We start from the raw sequence: 19399 nt of genomic DNA, 5'->3' as shown, positions 1-19399 counted from the left end.
TCTTCTCTTCAGCTCACCAGGTAAATGAGCACTGTTAGCACCCATAACGAACACTGGTGTAACTAGATTTTCTCTCTCTCTCTCCGTCTCCCTCCGTAATAGTTTCCACAGTAAAGAGAAGTACTGTATATACACAAACCATTATGGATTCGAGATAATAACTACAGTACCATTTTCTCCAGTTGATGCAATTGACATGCTATTGGTGATGAAGATATTGTTCTTGTTCTCTCCTTCTTCGATGCTGCACTGAGTGGATTTCTTTTTTAGTAAGTTAGCTTTATCATAGCTGTAGTTTCTATCCATTCCATCCTTACGCGATCATATTTTCTTGTATAGAAGTCCCTTATCATGCCAGTTAGGTTGTAGCATAGTTTAGGTCAATTGCAAACACTTAGTACAGATTGCAGAGTGAATTGCTATCACACGTTTTCCAGTTTATAAAATTGCAACTTGCAAAATGTTGGATCTCAAATGATTTTGACTTGTTTACTGAAGCCGTAAATAACACTGGGGTGACGTCCTGCGCAGAGGGCAGCAACAGTTAACAGATGTACCATTTCTATCATGACTTACTGTACGTCTCCACAGGCATGCAGGACCCGCCGCAGAACGCCTCTTCGCGCATCCTGCTCATGTTCCTGCTGGTGCTGGCCGTCTTCCACATGACGGCCTACTCGGCGTGCATCGTGACGCTCCTGCAGCTGCCCAGCAGCAGCATCAAGACCCTGGAGTCGCTCTTCAGTTCCAAGATGCGCATCGTCATCCATGACCTGCCCTACAACATCAACTACGGAAATGTAAGGCGAGACATACATTGTGTCTCTCATCAATAAATGCAAACACAAAATATACCGGTGAAAATGCATTATAGAACACACAGAAAAAAATGCCCTATAGTCGCTGACCTCTGGCCACATAACCACCTAATGTAGCAAGTTGCGAGGGATACATGTATGTCATCAGAAAGTGGTACAGAGCTAGGATAAGTACAGTACCTAGCATGTAATAAAGCAACTTTGAGTTTAACGCCCAGTCGATGACAAGGTCATCAGAGACAGAGCATCGTGTCGGATAGATGAAGAATGGGAAGATGATCGGCCATATAATTTTTCAAGAGATTACCCCGAAATTCGGGGGAATAGATTTTGGAGAAAGAACGGAAAAATAAAAATCTAAATGGTCGGACAATGATTTAAACAACACTAGTTCCGAAAGCTGGTTAGGTGTCATAACCACTGTGCTTTCGGATGATGGTAGTGACGGTAGTGCAGGTTGGCACCACACTCAGTGAAGAAAGTTGGTAATTGAAATTTCTTGAAAAGAACGAAAAGCGCCTTTCTTCTAATGGTTGCCACCCCAAATCGCTTATCATAACCGTGACACTCTCTCTCCTGTTTCACGATAATACAAAAGAGCTGCCCTTCTTTGACAATCCTATGTGGTAAGGATCCCATACGGCACAGCAATACTGTAGCAGAGGGAGAACAAGTGTAATGTCGACAGTCTCTCCAGTAGGTTTGTGCATCTTTTACGCGTTCTGCCAATAAAACGCAGTCTTTCCTGTGCCTTCCCCTCGACATTATCTATGTGATCGTTCATATTTAAGTTGTTCGTAATTGTAATTCCTACGTATTTAATCGAAAAGACTGCCTTTGGATTTGTATCATTTATCGTGCAACCGAAATTTAACGGTTGTCTTTTCGTACTCATGTGGGCGACCTCACACTTTTCCTTATTCAGAGACAATTGCCATTTTACCTACCACACACATACTTTTCTAAACCGTTACGCAATTGGTTTTTATGTCCTGATGACTTTATGAGACGGTATATCACAGCAGCAATTGCAAACAATCTAAGAGGGCTAGTCAGATTGTCTCCAAAATCGACTACATAGATTAGGAACAGCAGAGGATCTGCAATCCTTCCCTGGGGTACTCTGGATGTCACTTCTGTTTTAATCAATGATTTTCCGTCGATTACTACATACTGTGACCTTCCTGATGAGATATCACGAATTCAGTCGCGAACTGAGACGATACTCCTAAGACGCACAATGTGGTTAGAAGTCTCTTGTAAGGAATGGTGTCAAAAGCCTTCTGAAAATCGAGAAGTATGGAATCAAGTTGTGACCCGCTGTCGATAGCACTCATTACTTTTTAGTACTCACTACTACTTAACAATCGACTTCTTCTTGTATTGATCCAAGAAACAATGACGACTGGTTCATACTTCCATGATTTACTAACTCCTGCCGTCCGACCATATCTGTACGCATTTACTATGTATATGCATTTATTCATCACTTGAAAATGGCCATTGTGGTCCAAATCAACTGACTGTGTAAGAGGTGTGGACTTTTGATAATTAGTACAACCAATAAAGAAACAATGACTCCACTTAACATTTGAACACTGTATGGTACTTTATATCTCAACAAGATACCACAAGCCCCTATTTTCGTATCGTGCCCTTTACATATCCATATCTAGACTCTCCAACACGTGCAGGATATGGTGCCTAGCGTCCAACTACCACAAACAACGGCTGTCACCTATCTGCATCAAAATGTGCCGCGTAACTCAGCTTTCATACCTCAGATACACATGTAGCATTTGTACAATAGATTGCGTGGTTTACCGTCTACTTACACTGAGGATCCAAAACATTATAACAACTAAATAATTGTCTGTTACTCTTAAAATTCGACACATCAAGAATTTTGCGTGGCATTTCCTGAGGTGACTGGCATAGGTGACGTAATTCCTACAAATTACGGGTGGTTGACTTATGGACACAGAATTGACGCCCGATAGCATTCATTTTGTATTCCACCAGGTTCAGATCTGACAAATTTCGTGGGCACATCAATGTGAGTTCACTAACATGCTCCTCGAGTCACTGTAATACCATTATCACCTTTTGACAAGGGCAGTTACCCTCTTGGAAGATACCATTGTCGTCATAGAAGAGACAAGCATGGAAGGATACACGGGGTTCACAGTAGTGTTCATGTAGTCTACAGCTGTAATGTGCCTTCGATTATTACCAAAGATCCCATGGAAACCAGGGTAATTTTCCCCAGCGGCATAATACTGTCCCAACAAGCTTGAATCTGCGGCGCTGTAAATGTTTTCGAGGAATCGTTCGTCTGGATGATAGCGTATTAGGACACGACCATTGACATGGTGTAACAAGAAACATGGTTCATTCGACCAGTCGACACATTTCCATTGATCGACGGCTCAATCTAGATGGTCTAGTGCGCTCTGCGATTTTAACTGAAGGTGTCAGGTATGATGATGATGACTATGACGATGTCTAGGTCTATATGGAAACACGTAAGAGTTGGCTGCTGCGGAGTGGACAGCTCCCCAGTTGGCATTGCTTCTCGCGGTGGACAATGGTCGCCATGTGTTTGCACATCAGTAATTATTACGAGACGTGTGAGAAAGGTAAAGATATTGATTTTTTATCTACTAAAGCTTTTACTTTTTATTTTGAAACCACAATATTGTCCCCTTCGAAGCAGTTCCCATCGGCAGCCATACACCGGTGGTGTTATTTCTATTCTACGTAGCAGTGCGGAAAGGCTTCAAGTGGTGGGGCCTTTAACATGTCGGTCACACTCTTTTTAATGTTCTGCAGAGTCCCAAAATGATGTCCTTTAAGACTTTTTCAATTGCAGAAAAAGAAAAGATTTCATAAGGAAAGAGATCAGGCGAATAGGGGGTCTGTGGAACAACAGCAATGCCCTCAGAGCTCCAAAATTCCGCGGTGGAAGTGGGCGTGTGACATGAGACGTTGTAATGATGCAGCATCCAATTGTTCGCTATATGAAGATGATATCTGTTCTTTCGAACATGTCCGAAAGAACTGATACCATCTTCATATAGTTAAGGCTAACCGGCCATTGACCTTCTTTTTCTGTGCTGGATGCACACGCATTGCCCGTACTCTTACGGGACTCGGCAAGATTGTCTGCCGCGAGTAATGAGTGTAATGGGGAGGGGCACTACGAATATGGTGTGTGGACATTAAGTTGGGCATATGGGTCCCACGGGGAGCGTGCAAGGGATAAATCCCTGCAGTCGCACTATCCTCTGTGCCCTCAGTGGCTCAGATGGAGCCGGCACGGTAGCTCAGCGTGTTCGGTCAGAGAGCTGGCTGGCCTCTGTAAAAAAAAAAAAAAAAAAACTCAGTGAAAAGATCAACAACGAACTTCAACAGATGTCATGTGACGTCCGCTACGAACCATAATGAAAAAAAGATGGATAGGGCGTCTGCCATGCAAGCAGGAGATCCCGGGTTCAATGCCCGGTCGGGGCACACATTTTCAACTGTCCCCGTTGATGTATATCAACGCCTGTCGACAGCTTAGGGTCTTCATTTTACTATAGTTTAATTGTTTGCTGTGTCCGGTCTCACTCGATTCATTCTTTTCCTGAGCCTTTCAAGGATATCTTTGTAAAACACGTGGTTGACAATTCATCCTTGAGGAGCAAATTCTTTATGCACGAGACCTCTACTGTCAAAAAAGCAAATCTGCATTGTTTTGATATTTGATTTGCTCATTCGAGCTTATTTTTCTGTCGAGGAATGTCTCACTGTGCCACTCCCCACTTTACCTCTTTGTCTCAGGATCGTACTCAGAAATCCAGGACTCATCGCCTGTGATCACACGACCGAATTGGTCATTGCAATCTTCTCAAGATCAACGCAAATGTTTCTTCATTTGTCCTTCTGATCAATTGTTATGTTTTCCAGCACCTTTTTGGTACAAACCTTTCTCATGTGCAAATTTTCGCTCAAAATCCGATGTACGGTGAGATTGTTTAAGTTTAAGAGATCACCCATCATCCTTAAACGTCGGTCTGATCTCACAGAAACACAACACATCCGAGGTTTTTGTCAGTTGTTGAAGTTGAGGATCTCCTTGAGCGAGGTTGAACATTTTCTTGGCCTTCCAGAAACGATTTGTGCGAACGATAAACTTTTGCGCTTGATAATGAATGTTCCTCTTAGCCCTGTTGCAACTTTTAAAAGATTACACTCGCAGATTCTCCAGGTTTTGCACAAAGCTTGATGGCTTAATGTTGCTCCACATTCCGTTGTTCCATTTTCGTAACACACAACAAAAACACAGCTTCACTGATGGCGCTCTCAACGATTACGTGATGGCTGCACGGTGCTGGAACTCGGACTGAGCGTCTGGGAGACTTGAATACAGTGTTCTACACAAGCAGAACAACACAGCGTCGGCATATCGCTTCCAGTGCTGTAAGTCTCACTGTATTTCTCACGGAACTTGTGTGTATCTACACTACTGGCCATTAAAATTGCTACACCAAGAAGAAATGCAGATGATAAACAGATATTCGCTGGACAAATATATTGTACTAGAACTGACATATTATTACATTTTCACGCAATTCGGGTGCACAGACCCTGAAAAATCAGTACCCAGAACAACGACCTCTGACCGTAATAACGGCCTTGATACGCCTGGGCATTGAGTCAAACAGAGCTTGGACGGCGTGTACAGGTACAGCTGTCCATGCAGCTTCAATACGACACCACAGTTCATCAAGAGTAGTGACTGGCGTATTGTGACGAGCCAGTTGCTCGGCCACCATTGACCAGACGTTTTCAATTGGTGAGAGATCTGGAGAATGTGCTGGCCAGGACAGTAGTCGAACATTTTCTGTATCCAGAAAGGCCCGTACAGGACCTTCAATATGCGGTCGTGCATTATCCTGCTGAAACGTAGGGTTTCGCAGGGATCGAATGAAGGGTAGAGCCACGGGTCGTAACACATCTGAAATGTAACGTCCACTGTTCAAAGTGCCGTCAATGCGAACAAAAGGTGACCGAGACGTGTAACCAATATCACCCCATACCGTCACGCCGCGAGATACGCCAGTATGGCGATCACGAATACACGCTTCCAATGTGCGTTCACCGCGATGTCGCCAAACACGGATGCGACCATCATGATGCTGTAAACAGAGCCTGGATTCATGCGAAAAAATGACGTTTGCCATTCGTGCACCCAGGTTCGTAGCTGATTACATCATCGCAGGCGCTCCTCTCTGTGATGCAGCGTCAAGGGTTACTGCAGCCATTGTCTCAGAGCTGATAGTCCATGCTGCTGCAAACGTCGTCGAACTGTTCGTGCAGATGGTTGTTGTCTTGCAAACGTCCCCATCTGTTGACTCAGGGATCGAGACGTGGCTGCACGATCCGTTACAGCCATGCGGATAAGATGCCTGTCATATCGACTGCTAGTGATTCGAGGCCGTTGTGATCCAGCACGGCGTTCCGTATTACCCTCCTGAACCCACCGATTCCATATTCTGCTAACAGTCATTGGATCTCGACTAACGCCAGCAACAATGTCGCGATACGATGGCCTACAATACTACCATTATCAAAGTCGGAAACGTGATGGTACGCATTTCTCCTCCTTACACGAGGCATCACTGAACGTTTCACCAGGCACCGCCGACCAACTGCTGTTTGTGTATGAGAAATGGATTGGAAACTTTCCTCATGTCAGCACGTTGTAGATGTCGGCACCGGCGCCAACGTTGTGTGAATGCTCTGAGAAGCTAATCATTTGCACATCACAGCATCTTCTTCCAGTCGGTTAAATTTCGCGTCTGTAGCACGTCATCTTCGTGGTGTAGCAATTTTAATGGCCAGTAGTGTATAATGGCGACATTAGTATTTATGCCATTTACGATTATTTAAACAAAAATTACTGTCGTATGATTTTATTTGCAGTAACTTTTTAGTGGAAGTTATGTTTAGGACCTCTTAGGCTGGGAACTGCTTGATAAATGTAGACTGATTTGCTGTCTGTACCTTTTCAGACTGTACAGCAAATGCGTTGTGGATGTCTGCAGGAGACGAAGGATCCGCTGATCAAGTCCTTCTACCGGGAGCGCGTGTACTCGCAGCCGCGCAAAGCGTTCCGCCCGCTGGAGGACTGCGTGGCGCAGATGCGCGAGGGCGGCGTGGCGTGCCACGCGGACGAGGCGGCCTACAAGGTGATCGGCGACACCTTCCTCGAGTCGGAGAAGTGCAGCCTCAAGGCGGTGCCCATGTTCCCGCTGAGGGGCATCATCATGGCCGTCAGGAAGCAGTCGCAGTACAAGGAGACCTTCTCCAGGACGTAAGCGACGCAGCCTGTAGCAGTCGTCGTGTGGTTCACAGAAATCGCTAGCCGTATTTTGGCACAGTTTTCTAAATCAGTCAGGGATTTCGGTATTCTCACTATTTCATTTTGTCAAGTCCATCTGTTTCATTAACCATCATCTCTAGCTGGTTAGTGTCTCCACGACCTGATACAAGACATCTGCCTACCGAGCACGAACACGGACTCTAAACCACAACTCTCGCCTGGGAAACCAGAGAGCGACAGATCATATTTCCATGTCTCTGCGGGGGAATGCATTTTTGATTTCACGTAATCTTTGCATATTGGAATTAAAAGTGTTATCCTTATCTACAGATTCATTTTTGGGTGATAATTCAATATATCTTAGCCTTTGAGGAACTATACTCTGGGTCACTGAGTTGTCGCAAATATGATTTAAGTGTAGTATTGTCAAATCAGCACCAGAATTTAATAGTATGTTGGAACACCATGTTAACCAACAGAATTACTACCTTTTTAGTGATGCGATGAATTTTTTATCTCCTCATGAGCAGCATTTTTTAAAATAATGTTTGTTGTTGGCACATTCAGTTTCTTCCTCCCATATTCTTATTATAAAAAAAGTTATGAGTAATAACTCATTTAGTTGAAATAAGGAAAAAATCGGCAGAATGTAAACATGCAACATAGCCAAATACAAAGAAGCAAAGAGAGTGCACTGACTATATATATGCTTTCTGAGCTTATGAAAATAAATTCTGAACTCTGATGATTGTTCTTTCTGTGTACTGTTTTTTTTAAATCAGCATTTTTTTACATGTCATTTATACATCTGTATGCTACCTTTGAAAGTCAGTAATAATATTGAAAATGAGCCCCCACCACCACCATCTTGACTTCTGGCAGTGGCCATCAGACTTCTTTGTTCAAGAGCCAGTACTGACATTGTAGGGTGGCTCCTTGTGCTGCATATGTACCGTCCTTATTACTAGTTGCTAACCTACATAAATTAGTGTTTTGTCAGTAACCCCCTGATTCTTTATGGAATCGAACTACTGTTATAAACAACTTCAAACTTCTGATTACTTCTCCATGTATTAAATGTATGATATCAACCATGTAAACCAGAAAAAGTGTGGGAAAGGTTTGAATTTATGTTTAAAGTTTGTTGGAAGCCACAAAATGTTCTCATTTTTAAATATTGCACGAATATAGTCTGGGTATTAAAGGGATGTGCATTACTGTTCCTGAAGACATATACAGTTTAAAGGTATGGAACCTTTAACATAAGACTATATCTCTTAATGAGTAGATTGTCAGCATTTTAAATTTTTTAATTCTGCCAGTACTTGTATGAAACATTGAAAACAGAAGTTTTGTTACCTCTGGGTAGCCACTAGATAGGCAGCCTGCAACTGGGTCCAGGTTTTGCCCCCTGGGATAATCGCTCAGTAAAATGGTTGAGCACCCAACAGAACAGCTATAATAAGAATGTGGTAAGTTGGCCACCAGCCTTCAAGTACTGATATTATGTCATCACCATTAGAAACACTTGGTGTCGATTGTCCCCTGTTCGATTTTGTTATTAACTAAGGATGTTGTTATTAACTAAGGATCATAAATGTTAAACGGTTTTAAGCTCCACGTCGAGTCCAGAGGGTACACGACTTGCCTCCTTGACCCAGAGGGGCTGCTGACTGACTACCAACCCCACGAACTGACAACAACTCCCAAAATCATTCAAACTTCTGGCCTCTCAGCCAGTGATTTTCAGTAACAGAAATCTAACAAGAATTATCATTGGTTATTCGCTTCTCCAAATAATACCACTCCTCTGGGAAATGCTGCCTTCTGACAGTAATTTTCGCAAGTTTATTTGGAACAGGTGCTCGAAAGCACCAGCATTGTGGGACAGTCACTAGTCCTCAAGGCAGCCTTGTAGGCGACGAACATAACCTGATTTACGAGGATTAGCGAAAGATCCTCCGATCAGATCCAGGATGAGCTAAGCCCAAACCCACCAATTGTCGCAACCACCACGGTTGAGAGGACGACCCCACGGCGTCACTGGGAACGAGTTGTTACAACACTACTGACACGCAGTCGAATCTCGTCTGACGTGAGAATTTTATTCAGTTAGGAAGCCACGAAAGAATCTAAGAACATGCTTGAATAGACTTTCTGGAATGCACCGCAAGACAAACAAAGTGAAGGGCCCAGAACACGTTGTTGAATGTCAAAGTAGTTCCGTGCACATACACATCATCGGTTGGTGTGTAAATGATTAGAGTTGCAGTTCTATGTGATAAGCAAAACGGCCGTTAGAGTGCATAGGTGATTAGGGTTGTTAACAGGCCTGAAACGGTATAGAAAAACCGTGAACAGCGTCACACTTGTATTATCAGCACCTGGAACCGAGAACTTTTTATGCAAGGACTCCGTCGCGAAAGACTTCGTAATCATATTAGCACCTGGAAGAGTTTGAAAGGGGCCTCATTATGGATCTCTACTAGGCTAGCTGACTCATGCACTATCCAGATTTTTGTGACAATCAGATGTGGTAGTATTCTGACGTTTAGATTGCGTGACAGCGTAGGACAGGCATACTCATCCTAAGTTTCCGATCGATTACGTCTCCATCACATGGGAAGATCGCCGTATTGTGTACCAAGCATATCACAACACCTTCACAGCTGCACCTGCCATCCGAGCTCACACAATGGACTGCCTGCAAGGTCACGTGTCATCTGGCATCATTAGTCGGAGGCTAGCAGCAGCCAGACTAGGTAATTACCGTCACTCGCGTTGACTACCGTCAAGGTCACAACACAAACGGATACGTTTGGATCGATGGCGACGCCACGAATCAAGGACTGCTGAAGAATGGTGTCTCATTGTGTTCAGCAATGATTCGCGGTTCTGCGCTACCCTGAATGACCATTGTCGGTGAGCATGGTGGCTGCCCAGGGAAAGGTCTCATTCTTCTAATGTTTTAGGGATCACAGCAATGTTACTCCTGACGTCATGATGTTAGAAATCATCAAGTACGACTTCAGGTCATGGCTGGTAGTTATTGGCGGCACAACAGTACGTCACGGATATCTCGTGTCTTCATGGGACAGTATAGTGGGGCCAGTTTTCTACAGTACAATCATCATAAACGGATTCGACGTATCCCTTTGAGCTGCATGTGTGATGTCGAACTATTTCCGTGACCAGAAAGACCTCAAATCCGCCGCTGATAGAACATGGTGGGACCATCTAGGATGTCAACTGCATCCCAGTCCCAGTATATAGGATATAAAGGACTAGTTTCCACAGTTGTAAGCTATCATGCCCCAGGATAGGTTGCACGGCCTTATGACACCCTTCCGAAACAAAAACAGAGCACGTAACAGAGCCGACGGGGTGCAATGTCATGCTGATAAGTGGGTTCGTGTAGCCAACTTCTTTGTAAATTTAACTCGATTTTGTAATCACTGCGCGGCCGTTGTGGCAGAGTCGCTCTAGGCGCTTCAGTCCGGAACCGCGCTGCTGCTACGGTCGCAGGTTCGAATCCTCCCTCGGGCATGGATGTGTGTGATGTCTATAGGCTAGTTAGGTTTAAGTAGTTCTAAGTTCTAGGGGACTGATGACCTCAGATGTTAAGTCCTATAGTGTTCAGAGCCATTTTTGTAATCACTGAAATAACATCGCATTCCCTCTCAATCCGTTACATTTCATTCCGTTTTCTCGTCTCCTTCTAGGTGCGTCACTCTTTATTAAAGACTAGTGTGTGTTTTTATATGCTCCACAGATAATTTGAACGGTTCTTTTATCGATGTGGAACAAGCCAGTTTACAGGATATTTCTACATGATAAGCGTTAACATTAATGAACACATTATTTGTAGTCCTACTCAGGCAGTTACACAGGGTGCACTGTTCTAATCCATAATGCGGAATAACTCGGGATGGAGATGAGATACAACAAAATGTTTTAGGTAATAGTTGTAGGGGGCAAAGAGGATCAGACATTACAGCTACTGGCCATGATCTTGAACGTAAGTTCAAGGTGATTTGGAGGTTAAGTGATTTTTTTTTTTTTAAATGAGTACCGTAATATTTGATTTGAGATTTGAAAAGAGCGGCAAATCAAATTTTACGTATAATATAATACATTATTCAAGATCACGACAAGGTTAAATGAAGGTCAAATAAGCAAATATGTTTTTAGTTCTAGTGGGAATCAACTCGCGATAGAGGAGGGATACACCATAAAATAATTTTAGATACAAATTGGAAGGCGCATCCCGAGGAATTAGAGGCGAGGACACTTACTAAATCGATGATCTACGTTTTATTTATGTTTGTTTCGTCCTGTAAATGTCAAACAATATTTATATTTTGTGAAGTATTTATTTTTGCTGATAAAAACGTTAATTAAAACTTAAAGTTCAAAGTTCTCTTAGCTATTTCCAAATCCGACGTGACAAATAGAGACAAGAAAACTTGGCGAAAATTGTTTAAGTCTGTCTTGTCACTTTTATTATGAAATGGATTAATAATTGGATATTTTAACCTGTCTGGTAAAATATTATGTGCCAGTGATGCATTGCATATAATGAGATGACAAAAGCTATAGGATACCTTCTAATACCGTGTCGGACCTCCTTTTGCCGTGCATAGTGCAGCAAGTCGAAGTGGCATGGGTTTAACAAGTCGTCGGAAGTCCCCTGTCGACATATTGAACCATGCTGCCTCTATAGCTGTCCATAATTACGAAAGTTGCCGGTGCAGGATGTTTTGCATGAATTGACCTCTCACCTATGTCCCATAAATGTTCGATGGGATTCATGTCAGGCGATTTGGATGGCCAAGCCATTCACTTGACTTGTATGGAATGTTCCTCAAACAAGTCAGCAAAAACTGTGACCCAATGGCTTGGCATATTGTCATGCAAAAAAATCCCACCATTGTTTGGGAACTGGAAGCCTATGAATGGCTGCAAATGGTGTCAAAGTAGTCGCATAACCATATACAGTCAATGATCGGCTCAGTTGGACCATACGACCCAGTCTATTCCATATAAACACAGCCCACATCATTATGGAGCCACCACCAGTTTACATAGTGTCTTGTTGGCAATTTGGCCCATGGCTTCGTGGGGCCTGCATCACATTTGAACCCTACCACCAGCTCTTACCAACTGAAATCGGTACTTATGTGACCAAGGCCATTTCTTTTAGCCCTCTAGGGTCGAAACGATATGGCCTCAAACCCAGGAGTGCGCTGCAGGCAATGTTGTACTGTTAGCGAAGATATTAACGCCAGTCTTCAACTGTCGATTAACACCACATTCCGCCATATAGTCCTAAGACACAAATTTGTCAAACATCCCATATTGATTTCTACGGTTATGTCACGCTGAGTTGCTTGTCTGCTAGCACTGACATCTCTAAACAAACGCCACTGTTCTCTGTTGTTAAGTGAAGGCCGTCAGCCACTGTACTGTTCATGAAGAGAGTTAATGCCTGGAATTTGGTATTCTCATCACATTCTTGACACTGTGGAACTCGGAATATTGAATTCCGTAAAGATTTCCGAAATGGAATGTCCCACGCATCTAGCTCCAGTTAACATTCCACATTCAAAATCTGTTAATTTCCATCGTGCAGCCAGAAGCACAAGTGTAATCTTTCCGTATGAATTACCTGAGTACAAGTGACAGCTCTGACAATGCACTGCCCTTTCATACCTTGTGTATGTGGTATTATTACCATCTCTACATGAGTTTTGTCACCTTGATGTACGGTACTGGCCATTAAAATTGCTACACCACGAAGATGACGTGCTACAGAAGCGTAGTTTAACCGACAGGAAGAAGATGCTGTGATATGCAAATGATTAGCTTTTCAGAGCATTCACACAAGGTAGTCGCCGGTGACGACACCTACAACGTGCTGACATGCGGAAAGATTCCAACCGATTTCTCATACACAAACAGCAATTGACCGGCGTTGCCTCGTGAAACGTTGTTGTGATGCCTCGTGTAAGGAGGAGAAATGCGTACCATCACGTTTCCGACTTTGATAAAGGTCGAATTGTAGCCTATCGCGATTGCGCTTTATCGTATCGCGACATTGCTGCTCGTGTTGGTCGAGATCCAATGACTGTTAGCAGAATATGGAAACGGTGGGTTCAGGAGGGTAATATGGAACTTCGTTCTGGATCACAACGGCCTCGTATCACTAGCAGGCGAGATGACAGGCATCTTATCCGAATGGCTGTAACGGATTGTGCAGCCACGTCTCGATCCCTGAATCAACATATGGGGACGTTTGCAAGAGAACAATCACCTGCACGAACAGTTCGACGACGTTTGTAGTAGCATGGACTATGAGGTCGGAGACTATTGCTGCTGTTACCCTTGACACTGCATCACAGACAGGAGTGCCTGCGATGGTATACTCAACGACGATCCTGGGTGCACGAATGGCAAAACGTCATTTTTTCGGATGAATCCAGGTTCTGTTTACAGCATCATGATGGTCGCATCCGTGTTTGGCGACATCGCGGTGAACGCACATTGGAAGCGTGTATTCGTGATCGCCATACTGGCGTATCACCCGGCGTGATGGTATGGGGTGCCATTGGTTACACGTCTCGGTCACCTCTTGTCCGCATGGACGTTACATTTCAGATGTGTTACGATCAGTGGCTCTACCCTTCATTCGATCCCTGCGAAACCCTACATTTCAGCAGGATAATGCACGACTGCATGTTGCAAGCCCTGTACGGGCCTTCCTGGATACAGAAAATGTTCGACTGCTGCCCTGGCCAGCACATTCTCCTGATCTCTTACCAATTGAAAACGTGTGGTTAATGGTGGCCGAGCAAGTGGCTCGTCACAATACGCCAGTCACTACTCTTGATGAACTGTGGTATCGTATTGAAGCTGCATGGGCAGCTGTACCTGTACACGCCATCCAAGCTCTGTTTGACTCAATGCCCAGGCGTATCAAGGCCATTATTACGGCCAGAGGTGGTTGTTCTGGGTACTGATTTCTCAGGATCTATGCACCCAAATTGCGTGAAAATGTAATCACATGTCAGTTTTAGTATAATATATTTATTTGTCCAATGAATACCCGTTTATCATCTGCATTTCTTCTTGGTGCAGCAATTTTAATGTCCAGTAGCGTATTAAAGCCTAGTGTGTGTGTGTTTTGTTTGGTATTTCACTAGCTTGTCTGTCATATGGTGGAGCTAAAGGGAAGTTTTGTTATACAACAGGCTGACGTGGCTGCGGGAGACAGGTCTGCTGAAGCGCGAGTGGACGCGCTGGGTGGCGCAGAAACCGCGCTGCCTGAACCGCGACAGCGGCTACGCCGAGGTGGGCCTCACTGAGGTGTCGCCCGCGCTGCTCATGGTGTGCTACGGCGTCGCCGCATCCCTGGCGGCGCTGCTATTCGAGGTGCTGCTGCACAGGCTGGTTGCCGCCAGGCAGGGGCACCACAAGAGGCAGCAGAAGCCCGGCACCGAGAACACACTGGTGCCCAGGGCATTCCTGCGCTGAAACAGCAATCACAATTGCTTACCTCACTATTTTTCCTCTGACCTTCCTGCTCTTTTGGATTCTCTTACTTCACTGCACATATTGATTCACACTGCAATGCGTACAAAGCAGCTCAACAGTTGCTCTGGCACGGTAACCTTTAGGGAGCTGGCAATTAGGAGATTCGGTTCTCTTTTAAAAGGAAATTTATTTCTTGTACGGAGTACAGTTAGTGTACAAGGCCGATAGCTAGTGTAGGTAGAATCGAGGGGGGATCACGTTAGAAACGTACTTTCCCATTTCAGGGCTATTTGGAATGTAAGGTCCGATCGATCACGGAAAGGAAACCATAATGAAAAACTGACGAAGTTCTGCATAGACGTGTTGGACAGAGTCCCCGCCCATGGCCTCAAGTCGCTTGTTTCAATTCTGAGCACACGGTGAACACATAAAGATGCTCTAGAAAATAGTGTCTCCCACCAACTATGAGCGCTTGTGTGAGTTGTCGCCTGATTCCATGTAACCGACACAAACTAATTGTCATGCATTTCCTTGTTCATGACAATTCTCGGTCTCACACTGCAGGGGTAATAAACCAACCCTATAGCGTTTTCGTTGGGAAGTGTTTCATCATCCACCAACAGCTGAGACTTTGCTCCTTCTGATTTTCGTCTCCGTTCAGATGAACCGCTGGCTATGATGACAACATTTTGGCACAGGTCAGCGTAGAGGACTGGCAGAATGCACAGGCGGCTGCCTTCTACGACAGGGGTGTTGGAAATTTAGTAAAATTCTATGTCAAGCGTATCATCTGGAGCGACGACTCTGTAGGGACGCAGCTGTTTTTATTAAAATAAAAAAAAAAAAAAAAATCATTTTAACTATGGTTTACATTTCACAACGGATCACACCTTAATTTCCGAATATTCTGTTCAGAATTATGCTAGGTTTGACAGTTACGTAGGTAGTGTTGTAGTAAAGCTCAGAGGAGACGCCCGAGGACATTTTTAACCAATCACACGAGACGTGTAGACGCAGCAACAAACCGCAATCGCTAAACTTTCACTCGCATCACCTCTACACTATCCGCTTTCTCTATGACTCAGGTTAAGGCAGCTTGCTGTCCTCTTGGTTAGGGAATTACCGCGTAAGGTTATTAGAGGAAAAATTAAGATAGTACATTTAATAAGAGCACGATTTCCACCAAAACATGCAGCAATTACAGTAAGTTGTATAAACACGAACAGAAACGCAACGTTCAATGGATGTATTGCGGTTATCATTGTTCTTTTAATCATTATCTGTTCACGTTCCTTGTTTTTCTAAGTTTTTGTACCAACAGTTTAGACATCTAGAGTCTGTCTGTCGGTCTTCGCTAATTCTGTTGAGCAGTTACAACACACTGGCAGTACTGTGTTAGAATAAAGAAATTGGGTAGCTGCATAACACGTAGATAAAAGTCGATCAAACGTCGGAAACATGAGTCACATTTTTGAAAATTGGTCCAGCGTTCTGCTGTAAGTATCCTTGTTACGTATCTATCTACTCCTTAAAATGTATAAAATCCTGATGGATACGTCTCACTAGTACTTAGATAATGATCATAACGCCATAAAATTTTTTTGTATTGAAAGACGTTTTGAACATTGCAACTTGTAGCAAACGAAAGGAAGGTATAAGCAGGTGTTCCGTTGAATGTTGGCTATATAAAATACGTAGTTAGTTAGTGTTAGCTTCTGTATTGGTTGTATCTTGAGTATCACGCCTATACAAAGTGAGAACAGTAACAGATATGCGAAGTAGCAAAAATCTTGCATCTAATTTTTATTTTTCGCTCTCTTGTAAAATGAGATAAGTTTCTAATGTGCTGAATTCCAGTAACTGTGGGGTACCTTAAACATCACGAGTGGTAATGACGGAAACAAAAGACGTTAACATTTTTTAAATATATATATTTCTGCAACTATTCCCTCTATAGCCCGAGAAACACTGAAAATACTCACACCGCTATATAAGAATGCCTGTACATGTCCCCCTCCTAAGATAATTCTTCAAACACATAGTAAGAAGGATCAACTTGACAGTTCACTCTCAATGCTAGCAGTAAACCCACCACATCCCACTCCCACCTGCAGCGTGCGGGTAGTAAAGAAATCGTCAGTATTCCTTTATAAACGTCGATAGTAAGATCATCAATGCTAGTCCAAATCACATGTTGGAATCAAATTTGGCTGTTTTAAAAACTTATTATCTTGGAAGATCGATGGTTGAGTTTGTAATAAATGTATTTTTCTTTCAGGTCAGATGTTACAAAAATGTCTACTGTATGTCATTTCCGGCTTGTATAGAACAACATCTTCTGACAATGCCTAAAAATGATTACAAAATTCACTACTTTCTAAGAAATAGCAGTCTGTTTTGGTACAAGTTATGCATTCGGTGATGTTGAGCGTATTGTTAATCGTAATGAATACCACAGAACCAATGAAGATGACTTCAAAAGAAGGTCAAAAATGCGCATGTAATTGTTTTTGTGTAATCTGGAAAGAAAACAAGGTAAACCGAGGGCTAAATAAAGTGAGAGACACACTACACTTACACGTAAAACTAGTGATCTTGAAAGTTCTGCTCCTGATCTACTTCCATTTCCTTCTTGAGGAAGACAACAGATATCGCGGTGTAGAATAAGTTGCAATACATTCGTTCTGTATATATGAAATTGCATTCGGCAAAATTGCTTGGTCAGATAAAAATTGATGAAATATCTATCGCGTATCAACGACGAACAGAGTAGCTTAAAATAACTTTGATTATTAGAGAAGACTGGTTGGAGACAGTTAATTGAAAATATTGTTGCAAGGAAGCACCCAACTGCGGGTGTCTGCGGTATGATATGCAGCTGTTACAAAATGACTGTCGTTCTGATCCCACTTTAAAATTATTCATTGTATAGAATTAAATTATCTTGTTATTTGTTACTATGAAATGCGATGCCAACGTAAATTTATGCATCAGCAAAAACTGTACCCTACAATAAAATTTGTTGAACACTTGTTTTGTAACATATCATGAATAGACTGTTGAAATTGTATAAATGACTTAGCGTACGAGTTATGTCTAACTTTTGAACCGTGAAAGTATGGGAAACATACAAGAAAATATTTCCAATGTTTCTACAGGAAGTCTTCACCAGAAGTTTACTCATGGTGTATTTCAATACTGGTGTGTAATTATACGCACGTATCTTAACACTTGTGGTTCTTTTTTTGAGTGCTATGTGCTATATGCGTCAAATATTCAACAAATTTATTGGTGTAATAATGTTTCAAAGCTGACAATCGTCTATGTGATGCATTACAGGGGCTAAGGAAAGCAACCACTATGATAGGAATCTTTTCACTAATGTAGTAGGTATAAATGTTTATAACACTTCGCATATGAATCAAAATATATTTAATCACTATTAAGCATACTTGGAACATATTTACTCATGAATATTTTTCTGTGATCCGACATTCCAGATCCTTCCTACTGTTTATGAAAATTCTCTCTGTGGAAATGGTACAATAATTTTAAAATAAACAGTGCAAAAATGTACCCCAACAAAACACACTCACACACAAACAAGAAATCTGTGAGTGGAACAGAACAAACAAGAAATTGCAAGAGAAGGCTGTGATCTGTTAAGCAAATAGTCAGGCGCTAATTTCACATCCATTTGAGGATTTTCCGGCACTGTTGTCTGCTCCAAATTGCTTGAATATATTCTAGGATTGTTGCAAAAAATTGTGTATTCGTTACTGAGTAAAAGACATTCCACAAGACAACGTACCTGTTCATTACTCCATGGTATATTTCGTTATTCGCATGTTTTCTTTCCTGAGCACTGTTCGTGGGCCATTCACGCCGAATCGGTAGATTTCGTTGGGGCCGATCTTTCTCGGAACGCGGGTGCTCGGATCACTGAACGAAGAGCTGGCGAGGAACTTTCTCGCGTCTCCGACAAGGATTAGACCGACTTGCCTACTTATTTGCAAAGACTTCAGTCTGTTTAAAAAAATGTAATTGTGGTCTAATGGAAGTGGTGTAGAGACCAGCTGTATTTTGGAACAAATAGACTATTTTAATGCTAATGTGCATCGATATAGCGGTTTCTTACCAGTCTTTTGCTGTCGCGTAGTTCAGTCCAGCCATCAAGATAAGGTAAAGAATGAAATCTAGAATTTTCAACGAAGAAATCGAGCACCAAGCTGAACTTGAGCTGTGTCGATTACTATATTTATTCGAAGCAGGGTCACCTACAAATTTAAAAGAACATTTACGAGGGAAACGCAAACATTCCTTCGATAGACTACTTAAAACGGAACTATCCACAGCAGTGTTTTACGCTGCTAGCTACCTGGTATTTATGAATCTTGAATAAAACATCCGTATTACAGAATTACAACAAATAATGAAAGTAGCTAGTAACGAATGCTTTCCAACAATTTACTGGTTCGAGAACACAGAATATATACGACTAATTTAATATTACTTTTACAGCTTCGAAAAATAAATACCCTTTTTGTAAATAAGAAAAAACCCTAAAACTTCAATAAATCTAGGAAACATATAACAGTTGCCATGAAAGCTGAATGTGTTGTTATCAGAATAGTGCAACACCGAACCACTCTTTGAAAATCAGTGGTGAAGCTGAACG

General features: G+C 42.6%; 1 protein-coding gene across 1 annotated transcript in view; it reads left to right on the top strand.

The window, feature by feature from the left end:
* Positions 1-14721, top strand: part of LOC124594364 (glutamate receptor U1-like) — an 80442-nt gene extending 65721 nt beyond the window's left edge. Inside the window, exons 8-10 of the mRNA XM_047132731.1 lie at positions 592-800; positions 6911-7179; positions 14439-14721. Of these exons, the coding sequence (XP_046988687.1) occupies positions 592-800; positions 6911-7179; positions 14439-14721 (761 nt within the window). The remainder of the gene's footprint in view (positions 1-591; positions 801-6910; positions 7180-14438) is intronic.
* Positions 14722-19399: the final 4678 nt, after the last annotated feature.

This window comes from Schistocerca americana, chromosome 2 (genome assembly GCF_021461395.2).
Source record: "Schistocerca americana isolate TAMUIC-IGC-003095 chromosome 2, iqSchAmer2.1, whole genome shotgun sequence".
NCBI classification, from domain to species: Eukaryota; Metazoa; Arthropoda; class Insecta; order Orthoptera; family Acrididae; genus Schistocerca; species Schistocerca americana.
This window is presented reverse-complemented; position numbering and strand designations above follow the sequence as displayed.